Source organism: Phocoena sinus, chromosome 4 (genome assembly GCF_008692025.1).
Source record: "Phocoena sinus isolate mPhoSin1 chromosome 4, mPhoSin1.pri, whole genome shotgun sequence".
Lineage (NCBI taxonomy): Eukaryota > Metazoa > Chordata > Mammalia > Artiodactyla > Phocoenidae > Phocoena > Phocoena sinus.
This window is the reverse complement of record NC_045766.1, coordinates 19,545,062-19,560,693: the sequence shown is the minus strand read 5'-3', so window position 1 is coordinate 19,560,693 and position 15,632 is coordinate 19,545,062. Positions and strand designations below refer to the sequence as shown.

Below are 15,632 nucleotides of genomic sequence, written 5' to 3'. Positions count from 1 at the left end.
GCTCCAGTCCATTCTTCTTTCTCAAGAATTGTTTTGGCTATTCTGCAGGCTGTCTTCTGCTTTACCATTAGAGTTCTCAAAAATTTCAGTAGCCTTTCATTGCAAGTTATCTGCTACTACAAATACTTTAAGAGTACAGTTGACCCTTGAACAACACGGGTTTGAACTGTGTGGGTCCTCTTAAACACAGATTTTTTTTCATTAAATAGGTACTGCAGTACCACATGATCTGCAGTTTGATTGAATTCATGGATGCAGAACCTTGGGTACAGAGTATCAACTGTAAAATTATACATAGGTTTTCGACTGTGCAGGTGGTCTGCATCCCTAATCCCCATGTTGTTCAAGGGTCAAGCGTGGTAGCTCTCTTTAATGAAATAAGTTTATTATAAGTATACACTTACTAGCTTGTCTGACAATTACTGAAACATATAATTACAGTTTAAGAAATAACACTTATATAGGCCTATCTTCATTCTCATGCCTATTTTTAGTTACCTTTTATTAGTCTTAATATTGCTCCTTGAACATCAGAAGTGTAAATTAATTTTTATTATTTCTGCTGTGATCTACTGCTACCTTACCTAAATCAGAGAGTTCCCTCCTTACTGACGATGCAATATTCTTGCCTGGATTTTTTTTTTTTTTTAAAATAATCCCATGTTCAAGATCTTTGTGGTATGTGGGATCTTTTTTAGCTGCGGCATGCGGGATCTTTAGTTGTGACATGTGGGATCTTGTAGTTGCTGCATGTGAGATCTTTAGTTGTGGCACGCAAACTCTTAGTTGCGGCATGTGGGATCTAGTTGTCTGAGCAGGGATCAAACCCAGTCCCCCTGCATTGGGAGTGTGGAGTCTTAGCCACTGGATCACCAGGGAAGTCCCTCTTGCCCAGGTTTGACGTACACTTTTTTTGGTGGGTACATTAATAAATTGTGTGAAACCAAAAATGAAAGTTTTAAAAATAACTGCCACTTACCTTTCTTGCCCAGAGATAACTATACAGTTTAGCTTTGTGTGTAAATATCTATATATTTTAAAAATATATGAGATCTTTATATATGTAGTTTCGTCCTTTTTCATGTAACGCATTTTATGGATCTTGTCATGTCTGTATGAAGAGCTCCACTGCTCTCTTTATAAAGCCTTGTTTCTATTTCATGACATTAATTATTGGTGGCCATTAGTTATTAAATATTCATACCTCTACTGATGGATGTTTTGCTTATTTCTAATTATTTTCCACTGAAGCTGTGTTGCAATGAATACTTTGTACATCTTTATATACATGTCTGTATTTTGTATGATGGATTCCTAGAAATGAAATTATAGATTGAAAGGTATGTCCCTTTTTAATAAGAATTCTGCCAAATTGTATACCCTAAAAGAGTTAAAATTTACGACACACCCATACTGTGAACATAAAAATGGTGTCACATTATTTTAACTTGCATTCTTTTCTTATTAGTCAGGTTGGAGTTCGTTTCTTTTTTCTTTTTAAAATTTTATTTATCTTTTAAAAGATTTCTGTTAATTCCTTTTTCATGGCTATAATGTCACCTTAGTTCTCTCTGAGGAATTAAATAATCTTGTTTTTGAAGTGGTCTTGCTTCTGCTTTTGACATCTATCTATCTTCATATGGGTTTTTCTCAATATTTGGTGATTCTTAGTTTAGCTCTTTTGTACTTGTGACTCCCTGGTTATTTGCTTATTCACTGTAATCTGTGTTCAATATCTGTAAGACTTAGGGTAGACTGTGCTGACAGTGGGTCTCCTGTATGAAGATTTCCATACCTTCTGAGATCAGGTGGATCCTTATGACTCAGTACCCATGCTCCTCACCTCAGTCTAGGGCTGATCCCATTGCTGTTTCAGCTCAGCATAAACAGAGCAAGGGGCATGCCTGACCAAAGCAGCTGCTCCGTATGCAGATCCTGGGATAACTCCCCTGACGATCCCCCCCTGCCCCCCCACCGGCCTCCTCTCATCCCTTGTATCCTCTGATTCTGAGCCGGAATGCCTCCTGGAACTGTGTGTTTCACTACTGCTTGAGTCTCAGCACATCTGATCCCTGATCCTATCTACTTTCTCTCATTAAAGGATTCCTATGTTACACATTTTCCCTTGTATCCTAGAACTGTTACTGATTTATATTTTTATATTTATATATTTATTTATTTATTTGGCTGCGTTAGGTCTTAGTTGCAGCCCACGGATCTTCGTTGCAGCATGCGAGATCTTTTGTTGTGGTGCGGGCTTCTCTTTAGTTGTGGTGTGCGGGCTCAGCAGTTGCAGCATGCAGGCTTAGTTGCCCCGTGGCATGTGGGATCTTAGTTCCCCGACCAGAGATCGAAACCGCGTCCCCTGCATTGGAAGGTGGATTCTTAACCACTGGACCACCAGGGAAGTCCCACTGATTAGTATTTTTAAATACTTAAGGCACTTCATGGTCTTTTGAATGAAAGGAATGAAGAGAACTAAGTTCTCATTCCACTGTTTAATCCACTTTCATGTATATGCCAAGAGCATGTTACATTCCTTAATAAGATCATGGTAAGTTGACTTGTTGAATTGTGTGTGTGTGTACATTTATAGGTATATATATATTAAACATGTATACGTATAATATGTACACACATACAATTTATTTTTGAATTTACCAACACCTTACTAAGGAACTTAAACCTGCTCTTGGAATTAAAAGAAATTTTTTTTAATTGTGGTAAAGTACACATAAAATTTACTGTCTGAATCATTTTCAAGTGTACAGTTCACACGTGTTAAGTATATTCACAATATACTTAAAACATTGTTATGCAATTGATATCCAGAACTTTTTAATCTTGCAAAATTGAAACTCTGTATCCATTAAACAACTCCCCATTTTCCCTTCCCCTCAGACCGTGACATCCACTGTTCTACTTTCTGTCTCTATGAATTTGACCATTCTAGAAACCTCATATAAATGTAATCATACACTATTTTATCTTCCTGTGACTGGCTTATTTCACTTAGTGTAATGTCTTTAAGGTTCATCCATGTTATAGCATGTCAAAATTTCCTTCCTTTTTAAGGCTGAATAATATTCCATTGCGTGTATGTACCAGATTATGTTTATCCATTCATTCATCAATGGACCCTTGGTTCGTGTCCACATTTTAGCCATTGTGAATAACGCTGCTATGAACATGAGTGTACAATATATTTTTGAGATGTTGCTTTCGATTCTTTTGGGTATATACCCAGAAGTAGAATTGCTGGATCATATGGTAATTCTATTTTTCATTTTTTGAGGAACTGCCAGTGTTTTCCACAGTGGCTGTACCATTTTACATTCCCACCAACTGCAAAAGGATTCCAGTTTTTCCATATCCTTCCCACCACTTCTGTTCTTTTGATGGTGTTAAGCCTAATAGGTGTTGGCAATTTTTTTTTTTTTTTTTTTTTTTGTCTGCATCAAGTCTTAGTTGCGGCATACGGGATCTTTGTTGCTGTGCACGGGCTTCTCTCTAGTTGTGACATTGAGGCTCCAGGACACGTGGGCTCTGTAGTTGTGGCATGAGGGTTCCAGAGCCCATGGGCTCTGTAATTTGTGGCACGCATGCTCTCTAGTTGAGGCTCATGGGCTTAGTTGCCCCCATGGCATGTTGGATCTTAGTTCCCTGACCAGGGATCGAACCTGCATCCCCTGCATTGTAAGGTAGATTCTTTATCACTGGACCAGCAGGGAAGTCCCAGTGTTGGCATTTTTTTAAACAGGTGGTTGCCAAGGATCGTGGGTCTGTAGAATAGAAAAAAATGTGACCTTTGTGAATTATGATTATTGAATTGACAGCTTTTGATCTTCCTATCCAGTGGTTCTCAACCTGAGGCTGTTTTGCCTTCAGTGGGGCATTTGGCATTGTCTCAAAATTTTCTTAGTTATCTCAAGTCATGGGAGGTTGTTTCTGGCACATAGTGAGTAGAGTTCAGGGGCTGCTAAACTGTCTACCATGTACAGGACCATCCTCCTACAACAAGATAGCATGGGGGCTGAGAAACCAAATCTTAATGGCTGGCTTTTGTTAATGAAGATGATGACTCAGCCTTTAGTTCAGAGGTTCTGGGGATCTACCTAGAATGTTTTCTTAGTAGAATGATTTGGGGTCTTTACAGCCTTCAATTTTAGGGAAGGAAAGAGCAAACATTTTTTAAAAAAATTCAAACTCACTGAAAACTTGGGAGAAGAGTACAAAGAATTCCCATACAACTTTCATCCAGCTTCCCCAACGGTTAACATTTTACCACATTTGTTTTATTGTTTTGAGTGTGTGTATTCAGTTCTTTCTGAATCATCTGAGATGAGGTGGCATACATCATGACATTTTATCCTTTAATTCTTCAGTGTATATTTCCTAAAAACAATGACATTCTCATAACTAACCAGAATCAATTCATAAAAATCAGGAAAATAATACTGATAGAGTTCTGTTGTCTAATTCACACATTCCATTCATATTTAGCCAGTTGTCTCAATAATGTCCTTTATAGGTCCAGGATCCAACTCAGGATTACTTGTTGCATTTCTTTAACATGTGTCTTTAGTTTTCTTCATTCTAGAATAGTTCCTCAGTCTTTCCTTATCTTTAATGACTCTGATGTTTTTTAAGAATACAAGCCGGTTACTTTGTAGAATGTCACTCAGTTTGGATTTGCCTAATGTTTTGTCATGATCAGATTCCAGCTACGCATTTTTAGCATAAATAGATTGAAGTGGTAGTTTGTTCTTACTGCATTTCACTCAAAGGCAAACAATGTCAACCTGTCCTATTACTACTGACGTTAATTATTACATCACTTGGTTAGGATAGTGTCTACTAGGTTTTTCTACTGTAAAGTTAATAAGTAAGTAGTTTGTGGGCATATTTTGAGACTAAGTAAACATACTGTTTCACATCTAACTTTCACCCACTTGTTTTAATATTAATATATCTTGCCTGAACCAGTATTATTACAGTGGTTTGCCGTGCTGATTTTCAAATTTATTTTCCTTTTGGATTTGTTAGTTGACATACCATAGGGTCGAGGTTTTTCTTCTCCCCCATTTATTTACTTACTTAAAAAAATTATTGGATTTGTGATTCGTTTTATTTAATGACTTATAATTAGTAACTGTCATTAATTTTGATGTTCAGATTTTACCTAGATTGGGCCAGTGGCAACCCATTCATGTTCCGTCTTGAGTCTTTTTGGCATGTCTTTATCATTCTTTGAGCGTTTCCTTCTTTCTGGTACAACAAAGTGTTCCAAGGCTCATCTGGTATTTTCTCTACCCTAGCTTTGGTTTCAGTCATTTTTCCCAGAAGATCTGATTCCTTTTACTTGTTAAAAGTATTTAGAATCCAAGTTCTGGGCACTGGGTATGCTCATTACCCTTGGCATGCAATTGCATCTAGGCCTTTTCCTGAAACAGAACTAGGTAGTATGTGTTTGACTGCATACTATTTGAGCATATATAAGCACAGAGATATATTTCTTTGTCTGTTAAAAACTATGAGTTCTTATCAATGTCTCCAATTTGGATTCACCACCACAGGATTTTTTTCTAGCCTCTGCCTTAACATATTTTAAATTACCTTTTCTGACAGTGAGAAGTCTGGATTCCTATGAACCTTAGCATATTTACTTATTTGCTCAATCCTCTGTAATCAATCTCCCAATCATATAAACATCTTCTCAGTCTCTTTCCCACCAGCCCTGACTACATGGGCTGTCTCATCCCCAGTTGTGTGTTGGTCAGTCTGGCCAACACATAGTTAATTCCATCCTTGACAAGCACATGGCTAACACGCTGTTTTGAGTTTCTAGCCCCTCTGAATATGACGGATGAGTTTTCCAGGCCCACCACCCCAGTAAGGAATGGGAAAGAGCCATAGTCTTTTTTTTCATTTGCCTATGGCAAGATATATATGTTGTGTTTTATTTTGGTTAGTAATCACTATTATATCATAATGTGTATATAATTACGAAAAATCTAAACAAAAACAAAGCAGAGAATATAGGTGTTAACTTTCATTGCTTTTTATTTTAATGCAAGCATTTTAACATGTGTGTAAGTTCATCAGTTGCACTACAGTGTAATTTTTCATTGCTGATTGTTTTGAGTTTTGTAAAAGGATGTAAGATTCTGTGGGTTTTTTTGGCTTACTGCCACATTTCTGGTAGTTGTTTGTTTTTACTTTGGCTTTATCCAGTGCTGTACTTTTCATAGCTCAGTAAACAATCACACTACAATTATACAGCTAACCCCCTGCTCTTCCCTCTTCATTTATTCCTAGGTCTTCAGGATATTTACTTACAGTAGGTCTGTAGCGTCTAATTTTGATCCATGAAATTACAGTAGTCTGCTAGGTTTTGCGCTATTTAACCTAACAGCAGTCTGCCTTTCTCCGGCATGAACAATTTATACTTTTTGTTGTTTGCAGTAACAGGTTTCACTTTTATATGTAAGTGTAGGAGTTACATTTTCAAATTCTGATAACTTCTCATGATCATTTTGCAAAGAAAAAAGAAACTCAGTCAATTTTGTAAAATAAAGCATACCTTTTTAGATTGAGGCTCTGAATATAAAACTGTAATCATACATAGAGAGAGTATGTGTGTGTGAGAGTGTGTGTGTGTGTGTGTGTGTGTGTGTGTGTAAGACTTTATTTTTGCTAAGAGCATTTTAGACTCACAACAAAATTGGGAGGACCGTACAAAGATTTGCCATATATCCGTGCCCCTGCACATGTATAGCCTCCCTCATTATCAACATCACTTACCAGAATGGTATGTTTATTACTAAGGATGAATCTACATTAATACATCATAACACTCAAATGTCCATAGTTTACCTTAGGTTTCATTCTTGCTGTTGTGGATTCTATGGGTTTGGGCACATGTATAATGACATATATCCATCATTATAATATCATACCAAGTAGTTTCTCTGCTTTGCAAATCTGTGTTCTGCCTATTCATTCCCTCACCCTACCTTCTATCCCTGGCAACCACTGATCTTTTTATTGTCTCCATAGTTTTGCCTTTTTCCAGAATGTTGTAGTCAGCATCATTTTACCTGTAGCCTTTTCAGATTGACTTCTTTCACTTAGTCATATGCATTTAAGGTTCCTACATGTCTTTTTGTGGGATGATAGCTCATTTCTTATAGTGCTAAATAATATTCCATTGTCTGTATGTATTACAGTTTATCCATTCACCTACTGAAGGACATCTTGGTTGCTTCCAAGTTTTGGCAATTTTGAATAAAGCCAAATAAACATCCGTTTACAGGTTTTTGTGTGGGCATAAGTTTTCAACTCCTTTTGGTAAATAGCCAAGGGACATGATTACTGGATTGTATGGTAAGAGTATGTTTAGTTTTGTAAGAAATCGCCAAATTGTCTTCCTAAGGGATTGTAGTATTTTGCATTTCCGCCAGCAATGAATAAGAGTTGCTCCACATCCTTAGTAGCATTTGATGTTGTCAGTGTTCTGGATTTGGGCCATTCTAATAGGTATGCAGTCATATTTCATTTTTGTTTTAATTTGCATTTCCCTGCTGACATATGATATTAAGCATCATTTTATATATATATTTTTGCCAACCGTATATCTTATTTGATGAGGTGTCTGTTCAGGTCTTTGATCCATATTTTTTTGTTTGTTTGTTTGTTTTGTTTGTTTTTTGCGGTATGCGGGCCTCTCACTGCTGTGGCCTCTCCCATCGTGGAGCACAGGCTCCGGACGCACAGGCCCAGCGGCCATGGCTCACGGGCCTAGCCACTCCGCGGCATGTGGGATCCTCCCGGACCGGGGCACGAACCCGCGTCCCCTGCATCGGCAGGCGGACTCTCAACCACTGCGCCACCAGGGAAGCCCTGATCCATATTGTTTTGTCTGGTTGTTTTCTTGTTGTTGAGTTGTAAGAGTTCTTTGTATATTTTGGATAACAGTCCTTTATCAGGTATGTCTTTTTGCAAATATTTTCTCCCAGTCTGTGCCTTATCGTTTCATTCTCTTGACAGTGTCTTTTGCAGAGCAGATAATTTTAAATTTAATGAAGTCCAAGGTATCAATTCTTTCAATGACGGATTATGCATTTGGTGTTATACGTTAAAAGTTATTGCCAAACCCAAGGTCATCTAGATTTTCTCCTGTGTTCTTCTAGGAGTTTTATAGTTTTGCTTTTCACGTTTATTTTTATCTAAGTCAGGTAGTATCGGTCCTTCAGCGTTGTTTTTATTTTTTTTTTTTTGCGGTACACGGGCCTCTCACTGTTGTGGCCTCTCCCGTTGCGGAGCACAGGCTCAGCGGCCATGGCTCAAGGGCCCAGCTCCTCCGCGGCATGTGGGATCCTCCCGGACCGGGGCACAAACCCACGTAACCTGCATCAGCAGGCAGACTCTCAACACTTCGCCACCAGGGAAGCCCTGTTGTTGTTGTTGTTTTTTTAATAAATTTTATTTATTTATTCTTGGCTGTGTTGGGTCTTCTTTGCTGCGTGCGGGCTTTCTCCAGTTGTGGCGAGTGAGGGCTACTCATCCTTGTAGTGTGCAGGCTTCTCATTGCGGTGGCTTCTCTTGTTGCAGAGCATAGGCTCTAGGCGTGCGGGCATCAGTAGTTGTGGCTCACGGGCTCCAGGGTGCAGGCTCAGTAGTTGTGGTGCACAGGCTTACTTGCTCCGCGGCATGTGAGATCTTCCCGGACCAGGGCTCAAACCCATGTCCCCTGCATTGGCAGGTGGATTCTTAACCAGTGCACCACCAGGGAAGTCCTTGTAGTAAGTTTTAAAATAAGGAAATGTGAAACCGCCACCAGGGAAGTCCCTCAACCTTGGTCTTTCTTCTTCCATACTGTGTTGACTATTTTGGGTCTTTTGCCTTTCCATATAATTTTAGAATCAGTTTGTTGATATCCACATAATAACTTACTGGGATTTAAATTGGGTTTAAATTGAATCTGTTGATATTAAGTTGGGAAGAACTGACAATATTGTGATTGTCAGTTCATGGATAAGAATATTGACAATGTTCTTATCCGTGAACATGGAATATATCTCCATTTGTTTAATTCCTTGATTACTTTCGTAAGAGTTCTGTAGTTTTCTCATATAGATCTTGTATGTATGTTGTTAATTTCTTACCTGTTTCCTTGTTTTGGGGTGCTAATGTAAATGTTATTGCATTTTTAATTTCAAATTCCGCTTATTTATTGCTAATACATAAGAAAAGGATTTACTTTTATATATTGACCTTGTATCCCACAATTGCTGTAATTGCTTATTAGTTCCAATGGTGGTTTTGTTGATTCTTTCAGATTTTCTACATAGACAATCATGTCATCCTAATTATTTTTACATATGCATGTACTATTTTGAATCTCACTACTTCAGAAAATTAGTGATATGACTTTTATTTATTTTAATGTTTATATGAAATCCCAGTTAAAATAATTTCAAGTACAAAATAATATGCTAATGGAACATAAATCCTTACAGAATCTTGTCAGATAATTCTGGAGATTTTTTTGTGGGGGTGGGGGATAAGGAAGGGATATGCTTTCACCTAAATGGTTTAGTTTTTCTTTAAGTATGGGGAAATGTACCTTTTTCATTTCCTTTTCCTTATTTAATAAATTTCTTTTATTTATTTATTTTTGGCTGCATTGGGTCTTCATTGCTGCGTGTGGGCTTTCTCTAGTTGCAGCAAGCAGGGGCTTCTCTTCATTGTGGTGTGCTGGCTTCTCATTGCAGTGGCTTCTCTTGTTGTGGAGCACAGGCTCTAGGCACGCAGGCTTCAGTAGTTGTGGCACACAGGCTCAGTAGTTGTGGCTCGCGGACTCTAGAGTGCAGGCTTAGTAGTTGTGGCGCACGGGCTTTGTTGCTCCACGGCATGTGGGATCTTCCCAGACCAGGGCTCGAACCAGTGTCGCCTGCGTTGCTAGACGGATTCTTCACCACTGCACCACCAGGGAAGCCCCCCTTTTTCTTTTAATGTTAGTGTAATTCAGAGTCTGGATCTAAAAAATAGTATGGTCCATTTTCTTTACTTTAATATATTCTTATAAGATTTGGGAAAGAAAATGGGATAACTGTATTTTTTTTATGTTTACTTTTAGCCAAGTTTCAGTCCTTACTCTAAATGTTTTAATGCCTCAGAGCCAAGAAGGCACCTATTAACTTTTTTTAAAACTATAAATTTGGTTCATCTTTGATTTTGTTTGTTTTTTTCTTTATAGAAATTAAAAATTAAAAAAGGAAGATGAGAAAAGTCAGTTCAAATAATGACTTCTTTTTAATCCAAATTACAATTCTGCCACCTAGTGTTTGCATACGGATTTTTTAACAGTATTCTTTTTTCTTTTAAAAAACTGAGAATAATATTTTCCTTCATCCTTAGCTTACTAATTTAATATTCAGCTTAGTAAAAACTTTAAAAGGGGTATCCAGCTTTTTACGGAATTAGATTGTTAATATCTCAAATTTTAAAGCTCATAAATTGTTGAAAAATTCATTGTGTAGTTAACCCTTGAACAACATGGGTTTGAAGTGTGCAGATCCACTTACAAGTGGATTTTTTTCAATAAACAAGTACTGCAGTACTACGTGAACCGTGGTTGGTTGAATCTATGAATTTAGGGATTTTCTACTGCTTGGGGGTTGGTGCCTCTAACCCCTGTGTTCAAGGTCTGCCCGTGATGTTCACACAGTTTTGTTCTGTAATGAGTAATCTTACTTTCTTAGAGTCGAGGTGGAAAGAAGTTTCTTGCTGTACTGAAAGAAATCTTGGACAGGGATCCGTTGTCTCAACTGTGTGAGAATGAAATGGATCTTATTTGGACTTTGCGACAAGACTGCAGAGAGAATTTCCCACAGTCATTGCCAAAATTACTGCTGTCAATCAAGTGGAATAAACTTGAGGATGTTGCTCAGGTAACAAAAGATCATTTCTGTAACTCCATTCAGCAGTATATGTTACTTTGTTGATTTCATGTAAATTGTCCTTTCCTACATAGGTATGTTTCCAAAGGTTGGGTAATTTTCTGCAGGAGAAATTTTGAGGTTTTCAACTCTTACATATTCTGGTCTAAATGGTAAACCAGAAAGTTTTAAGATTTCAAAATCCCAGATTCTGGGTAGGTTTTCTATATCTTTTACTAAAGATAGTTAAGACTTAGGTCTTGGTGTAATCATCTGTAATTACTACCAGCATGTGGTAGGTTCTCGGCTACTTCTAACAGTTTCATCAATGAACTCCAAGGTTTTAATCTTAAGACCCTTTGCAGTGAGTGTCCTAAAATGAATATGTATTGTTTGAAAATTACCTCTATTTGTAAAAGTTAACATTTTAGATCATAAGCCATTCAGATCAATTTTACTGTTTTTTAAAGTTGGTCAGTGTTGATGAATATTTGTCTTTAAGCAGAAAAGCAAAAGGGGAAAAAATGTTTGATCCAAAAAAGTCACCAAATTTTAGCTACTTGATTTAATTTTCAAGACTATGTGAAAAAGCACTGGCATTATTAAATTCACTTGGTTATCAGTGCTCTACAGAAAGATTCTTGAAATTATTTCTTAATCAGAATGAATACATGTGGCATATTAAAATAATGATATTCACCTTCCTTGAATTCAACTGATCTTTTAAAAATTTTTCTTATTAAATCTATAATGACTTTAAAAATTTAGTCAAGAAATGTATATTTCTTTTAATCAGGTATATTTTTTTTTTTTTTTTTTTTTTTTAAACATCTTTATTGGGGTATAATTGCTTTACAATGGTGTGTTAGTTTCTGCTTTACAACAAAGTGAATCAGCTATACATATACATATGTTCCCATATGTCTTCCCTCTTGCGTCTCCCTCCCTCCCACTATTTTTTTTAATCTTTGATTTTATTGTTTTACTTCGGAAATTAAATTTAGAAAGTATTTCATTTGAATTTATTCCTAGGGTCTAACAATCTTTTTGGAATCATGTTACAAAATTATATGATATGCCTTGTTTAAACTGGTTACACAGACCACATGAAAATTACTTACTCTGAAAAGGAACTATTTTTGTCAGCTAGATAGATTTTAATTGTTCTGACACAGTTGTCTTCTAACCATTTATTTATTTAAATTCAAGGCTAGTTTTCTATGAACCCCCCCTAATGGTTGAATATAAGCATTTTTTAACTGGCACATTTGCCTACTTCTCAATGAATAGCATTCATTTCTAAGTGCCTATCCAAGAAATGCATCATATTATTATTTTACATATAATTAGAATAGAAAAAAATTTCTTGCTCTAAAGATATCTGAGAGGGAGGTTTTGTATGTCAACTGTCAGAAAATGGAATGAGACAATTCAGGCTTAATATTTCTTTATTCGAACCCCAGGGGCAGAAATTTTTACACTGAGGAGTTTAGTTTAGTATACTTGTCTCATTTCCATGAGTAAATCTAAAGCATTGTTTTCAGATATAACTTACCTTCCTCCATTGTGGTAGAAGAAAGTCTGTAGTGTAACTTAATATTCTTATAGAAAAACCTAAATGTGTGTAAGGAAGTATAGGAAGGCATGAATTTCATGATCCTAATCCCCCCTTTTAGTAGTCTAGAAAAGAAAATCAACGGAATAAAAAGTAATGTGTTTTGGCTTCTCCCCCAGCCCTATCCCATTGCCAGTTACACTGAGCTGGTATAAGAGAATATAAACTGTATCTTCAATGAATTGACTACCTAAGAGAAGTGGAGAGTCAGAACCTGGTGCACATATTCTGCAGGCATATGCCACGGGTGAAAATTCTATAGAAGGGTAGCCTCCCATTAATCCACAGGAAAACATTCTGTTGGCATACTGCAGAAGGGGTTTCAATAGTCTCTTGCAGCAGACAGGTAATTAATTAGTCAGCACTGCTTTCACTATTTATATGGCTGAGTCAGATTTCCCTTCCCTGTTTGCTTCCATAGCTTTCTCCAAACTGAAGCGATGAGTTTTGGTAATTTATTTAATTTTATGTTTATATTATTGATTTAATAATTTAATAATCTTAGCAAAAGTTATAACTTTTCAATAGTAGGGCTGTTTTTAACCTATACCATAGTTGAACCTTTGGTATTACATAACATTATCTATCCTTTACAGTATTGTTTTTGTGGAGCAGTGTATATTCCACGTGTTAACTGGGGATGCTAGGAGGTTTTTTTTAGCTATCATTTCAGACCCTCAAGAAACAGTCCCCTTTATCCATAAGGAGGACGACTAGTCCATTAGGGCCTTGGGGAAAGTGGGCAGGGAGCCCCATCAGTGATAAAACGTGGGGTGATGTAGGTGTATCATATCTTTAAAGCAGTATTGCTCAAACTTTTGTTCAATTATTACACTCCTTAGGACCCTTTTTACATATTTTCCCCAATAGCCCCATCCCCATGGGATTTTGATACCACAGATAAGTGTATGTCTGCCTATGTAGTGTATGCATATATGTACTTTGTATATTAAAAGAGCAAGTATAAGACAATCTTCTTATTCAGTACAAGTTTAAGAATAATTGAACCAAAATTTAAGGTAAAGGTTAAAATGTAAAAACTAACATTTTGTTGTATTTGTTGAATAACTGATGTAATTCATTATGTAAATTGTAATGTATCACATTTCATATCCATGTTAGTAATTTATGTAAATATATATTAAAAAGGCAATGCAGTCAACTTTTAAAAATTACTCAAAAGGGTTATTTTTTCTGCTAATGTAAAATAATTGAAAATTAATTTTTTAAAAATTATATCATTAGAGAACTTAACTTTTAAATTTGCTTCCTATGAGAAGATACCTTTTAACTTAGCTGCTAGATACTCATTTAGATATTGACTTTTTTGAGCACTTGACAAGTTAATGAGAGGTTGAATAATTTGGAGAATTAAAATAATAAAATATAAATTATTTTAATGTAATTTTCAAAGCCCAAGTCTCTCACAGATGCTCAAGTGACAAACGACAAGGCAGGCAGCAGGTACTGCAAGCCATCTCTTGCAACATGACTTTGAGATTGAGCAGGCAACTGAGAGAAAAGCCTCCTACCATTGCCATCTATTTGCCATATTCTTGTAGCTCTCATCTTGCATACATTTTGTGTTTCTTCCTTGGACTTGATGTCAGTGCTACATAAGTGATACCCAAGAAAACCCAACAATATAAATCAGATATTAAGGAATAAGATTTTGTCCGATAAGGTTGAGCTTTGGAGGGCCACAAATCATAATTATCAAAAAATGTTTTGCTTTCCTCCATAACCACTTTTCTTCCCACTTACCATCCCTGATAAGAATGTAAGCTATAAACATATCAAAACCATGAGGAGGAAGGGACTCTTTCCAAAATCGACCCTTAAAAAAAAAATCAACCCTGATGAGTCTCACTGTGTTCTGATGGGAGGCAGGTAAGAATCCTTTCTAGAGATTTGGGTTTTCTGGAACTAGGGTTTCCTAAGATGTGGCCATGTCCACCTGAACCCACCCTTCACCAGTACTCCCAGCTCATTCCCCCATGGGACTCTTTTTTATCCTATATCTAGGTCATTTCTAAGCGGCATCTGTAAATGGGAAAGTGGCTGTATTTATCTTGTGTATATAAAATAACTAGGTACTGTGATTTAATGGATTTAAACATGTTATAGTCAATAAAGTTTTGTAAAGTGATACTCTTAAAAATATTAAGAACTAAAAGTAAACTTCCTCAAGATAATTTTATGTTGTTATAATGCACTTTTTTATATGTAAATTGCCTTTCATTAGTTTGAGCCTTGCAGCTTATATTTATACTTTGAATTTGACCTTTAAGTATTTCTTGATTATTTCCCTCTGCTGTTTCCCCTCTCCCCTTTCTCTCACCTTCCCCCCTACCTTCTGCCCCCATCTTTTTTTCCTTTAAAAATTATTTAATGATTGTAGAATTCATATATTCAGTGTATCATTCTACCTCCAGGTAAGTACATAATAGCTTTTTCACTTGCTTACCGATAGAATCTTTCAACAGAGAATCTTTCAACAGAGACAATCTTTATTAATCTGTATTAACAATAGTGGATTTTTGAGGCCTTAGTTAACTGCAAGTATGCTTCTCCTTTCTTTTGACCCATCTCTGCTCCTGTGTACCAAGGAAAAATAGATTACTTTTCTCTGCTATAATTTCTGAACCACTTTCAATTTTTAAACAGCTTCAGGCACTACTTCAGATTTGGCCTAAACTGCCCCCCCGGGAGGCCCTGGAGCTTCTAGATTTCAACTATCCAGATCAGTACGTGCGAGAATATGCTGTGGGCTGTCTGCAACAGATGAGGTATCTCCTGCAGGAGGCTTTTTTGGGTCAAGGAATAACTTGTGGGTGGGAAGAGAAGTTGATGTCTGCTTGAATGTCTTGTAAGAAAGGAAAAGGATAGGAATGACCGAGTTCAAAGCATCTGTTCCCTCCTTCCTCCCACTCTCTCCCACAGTCTCTCCTGTTTTCTCCCCCCACCCCGCCCTATCTCCTCCGATCCTCCCCGACTCTCGCGCTCTCTCTCTCTCTGTTTTTTTTTTTTTTTTTTTTTTTTGGCATGGCTGCCTGGCATGCAGGATCTTAGTT

The 15,632-nt window shown here is 36.8% G+C and overlaps 1 protein-coding gene across 5 annotated transcripts in view; it reads left to right on the top strand.

Moving 5' to 3' along the window:
• Nucleotides 1-15,632, top strand: part of PIK3CB (phosphatidylinositol-4,5-bisphosphate 3-kinase catalytic subunit beta) — a 195,625-nt gene that overhangs the window by 136,881 nt on the left and 43,112 nt on the right. For all 5 annotated transcript variants that reach the window (XM_032630188.1, XM_032630189.1, XM_032630192.1 and 2 more), the window contains 2 exons: nt 10,767-10,955; nt 15,226-15,347. In XM_032630188.1, coding sequence (XP_032486079.1) covers nt 10,767-10,955; nt 15,226-15,347 — 311 coding nt within the window. The remainder of the gene's footprint in view (nt 1-10,766; nt 10,956-15,225; nt 15,348-15,632) is intronic.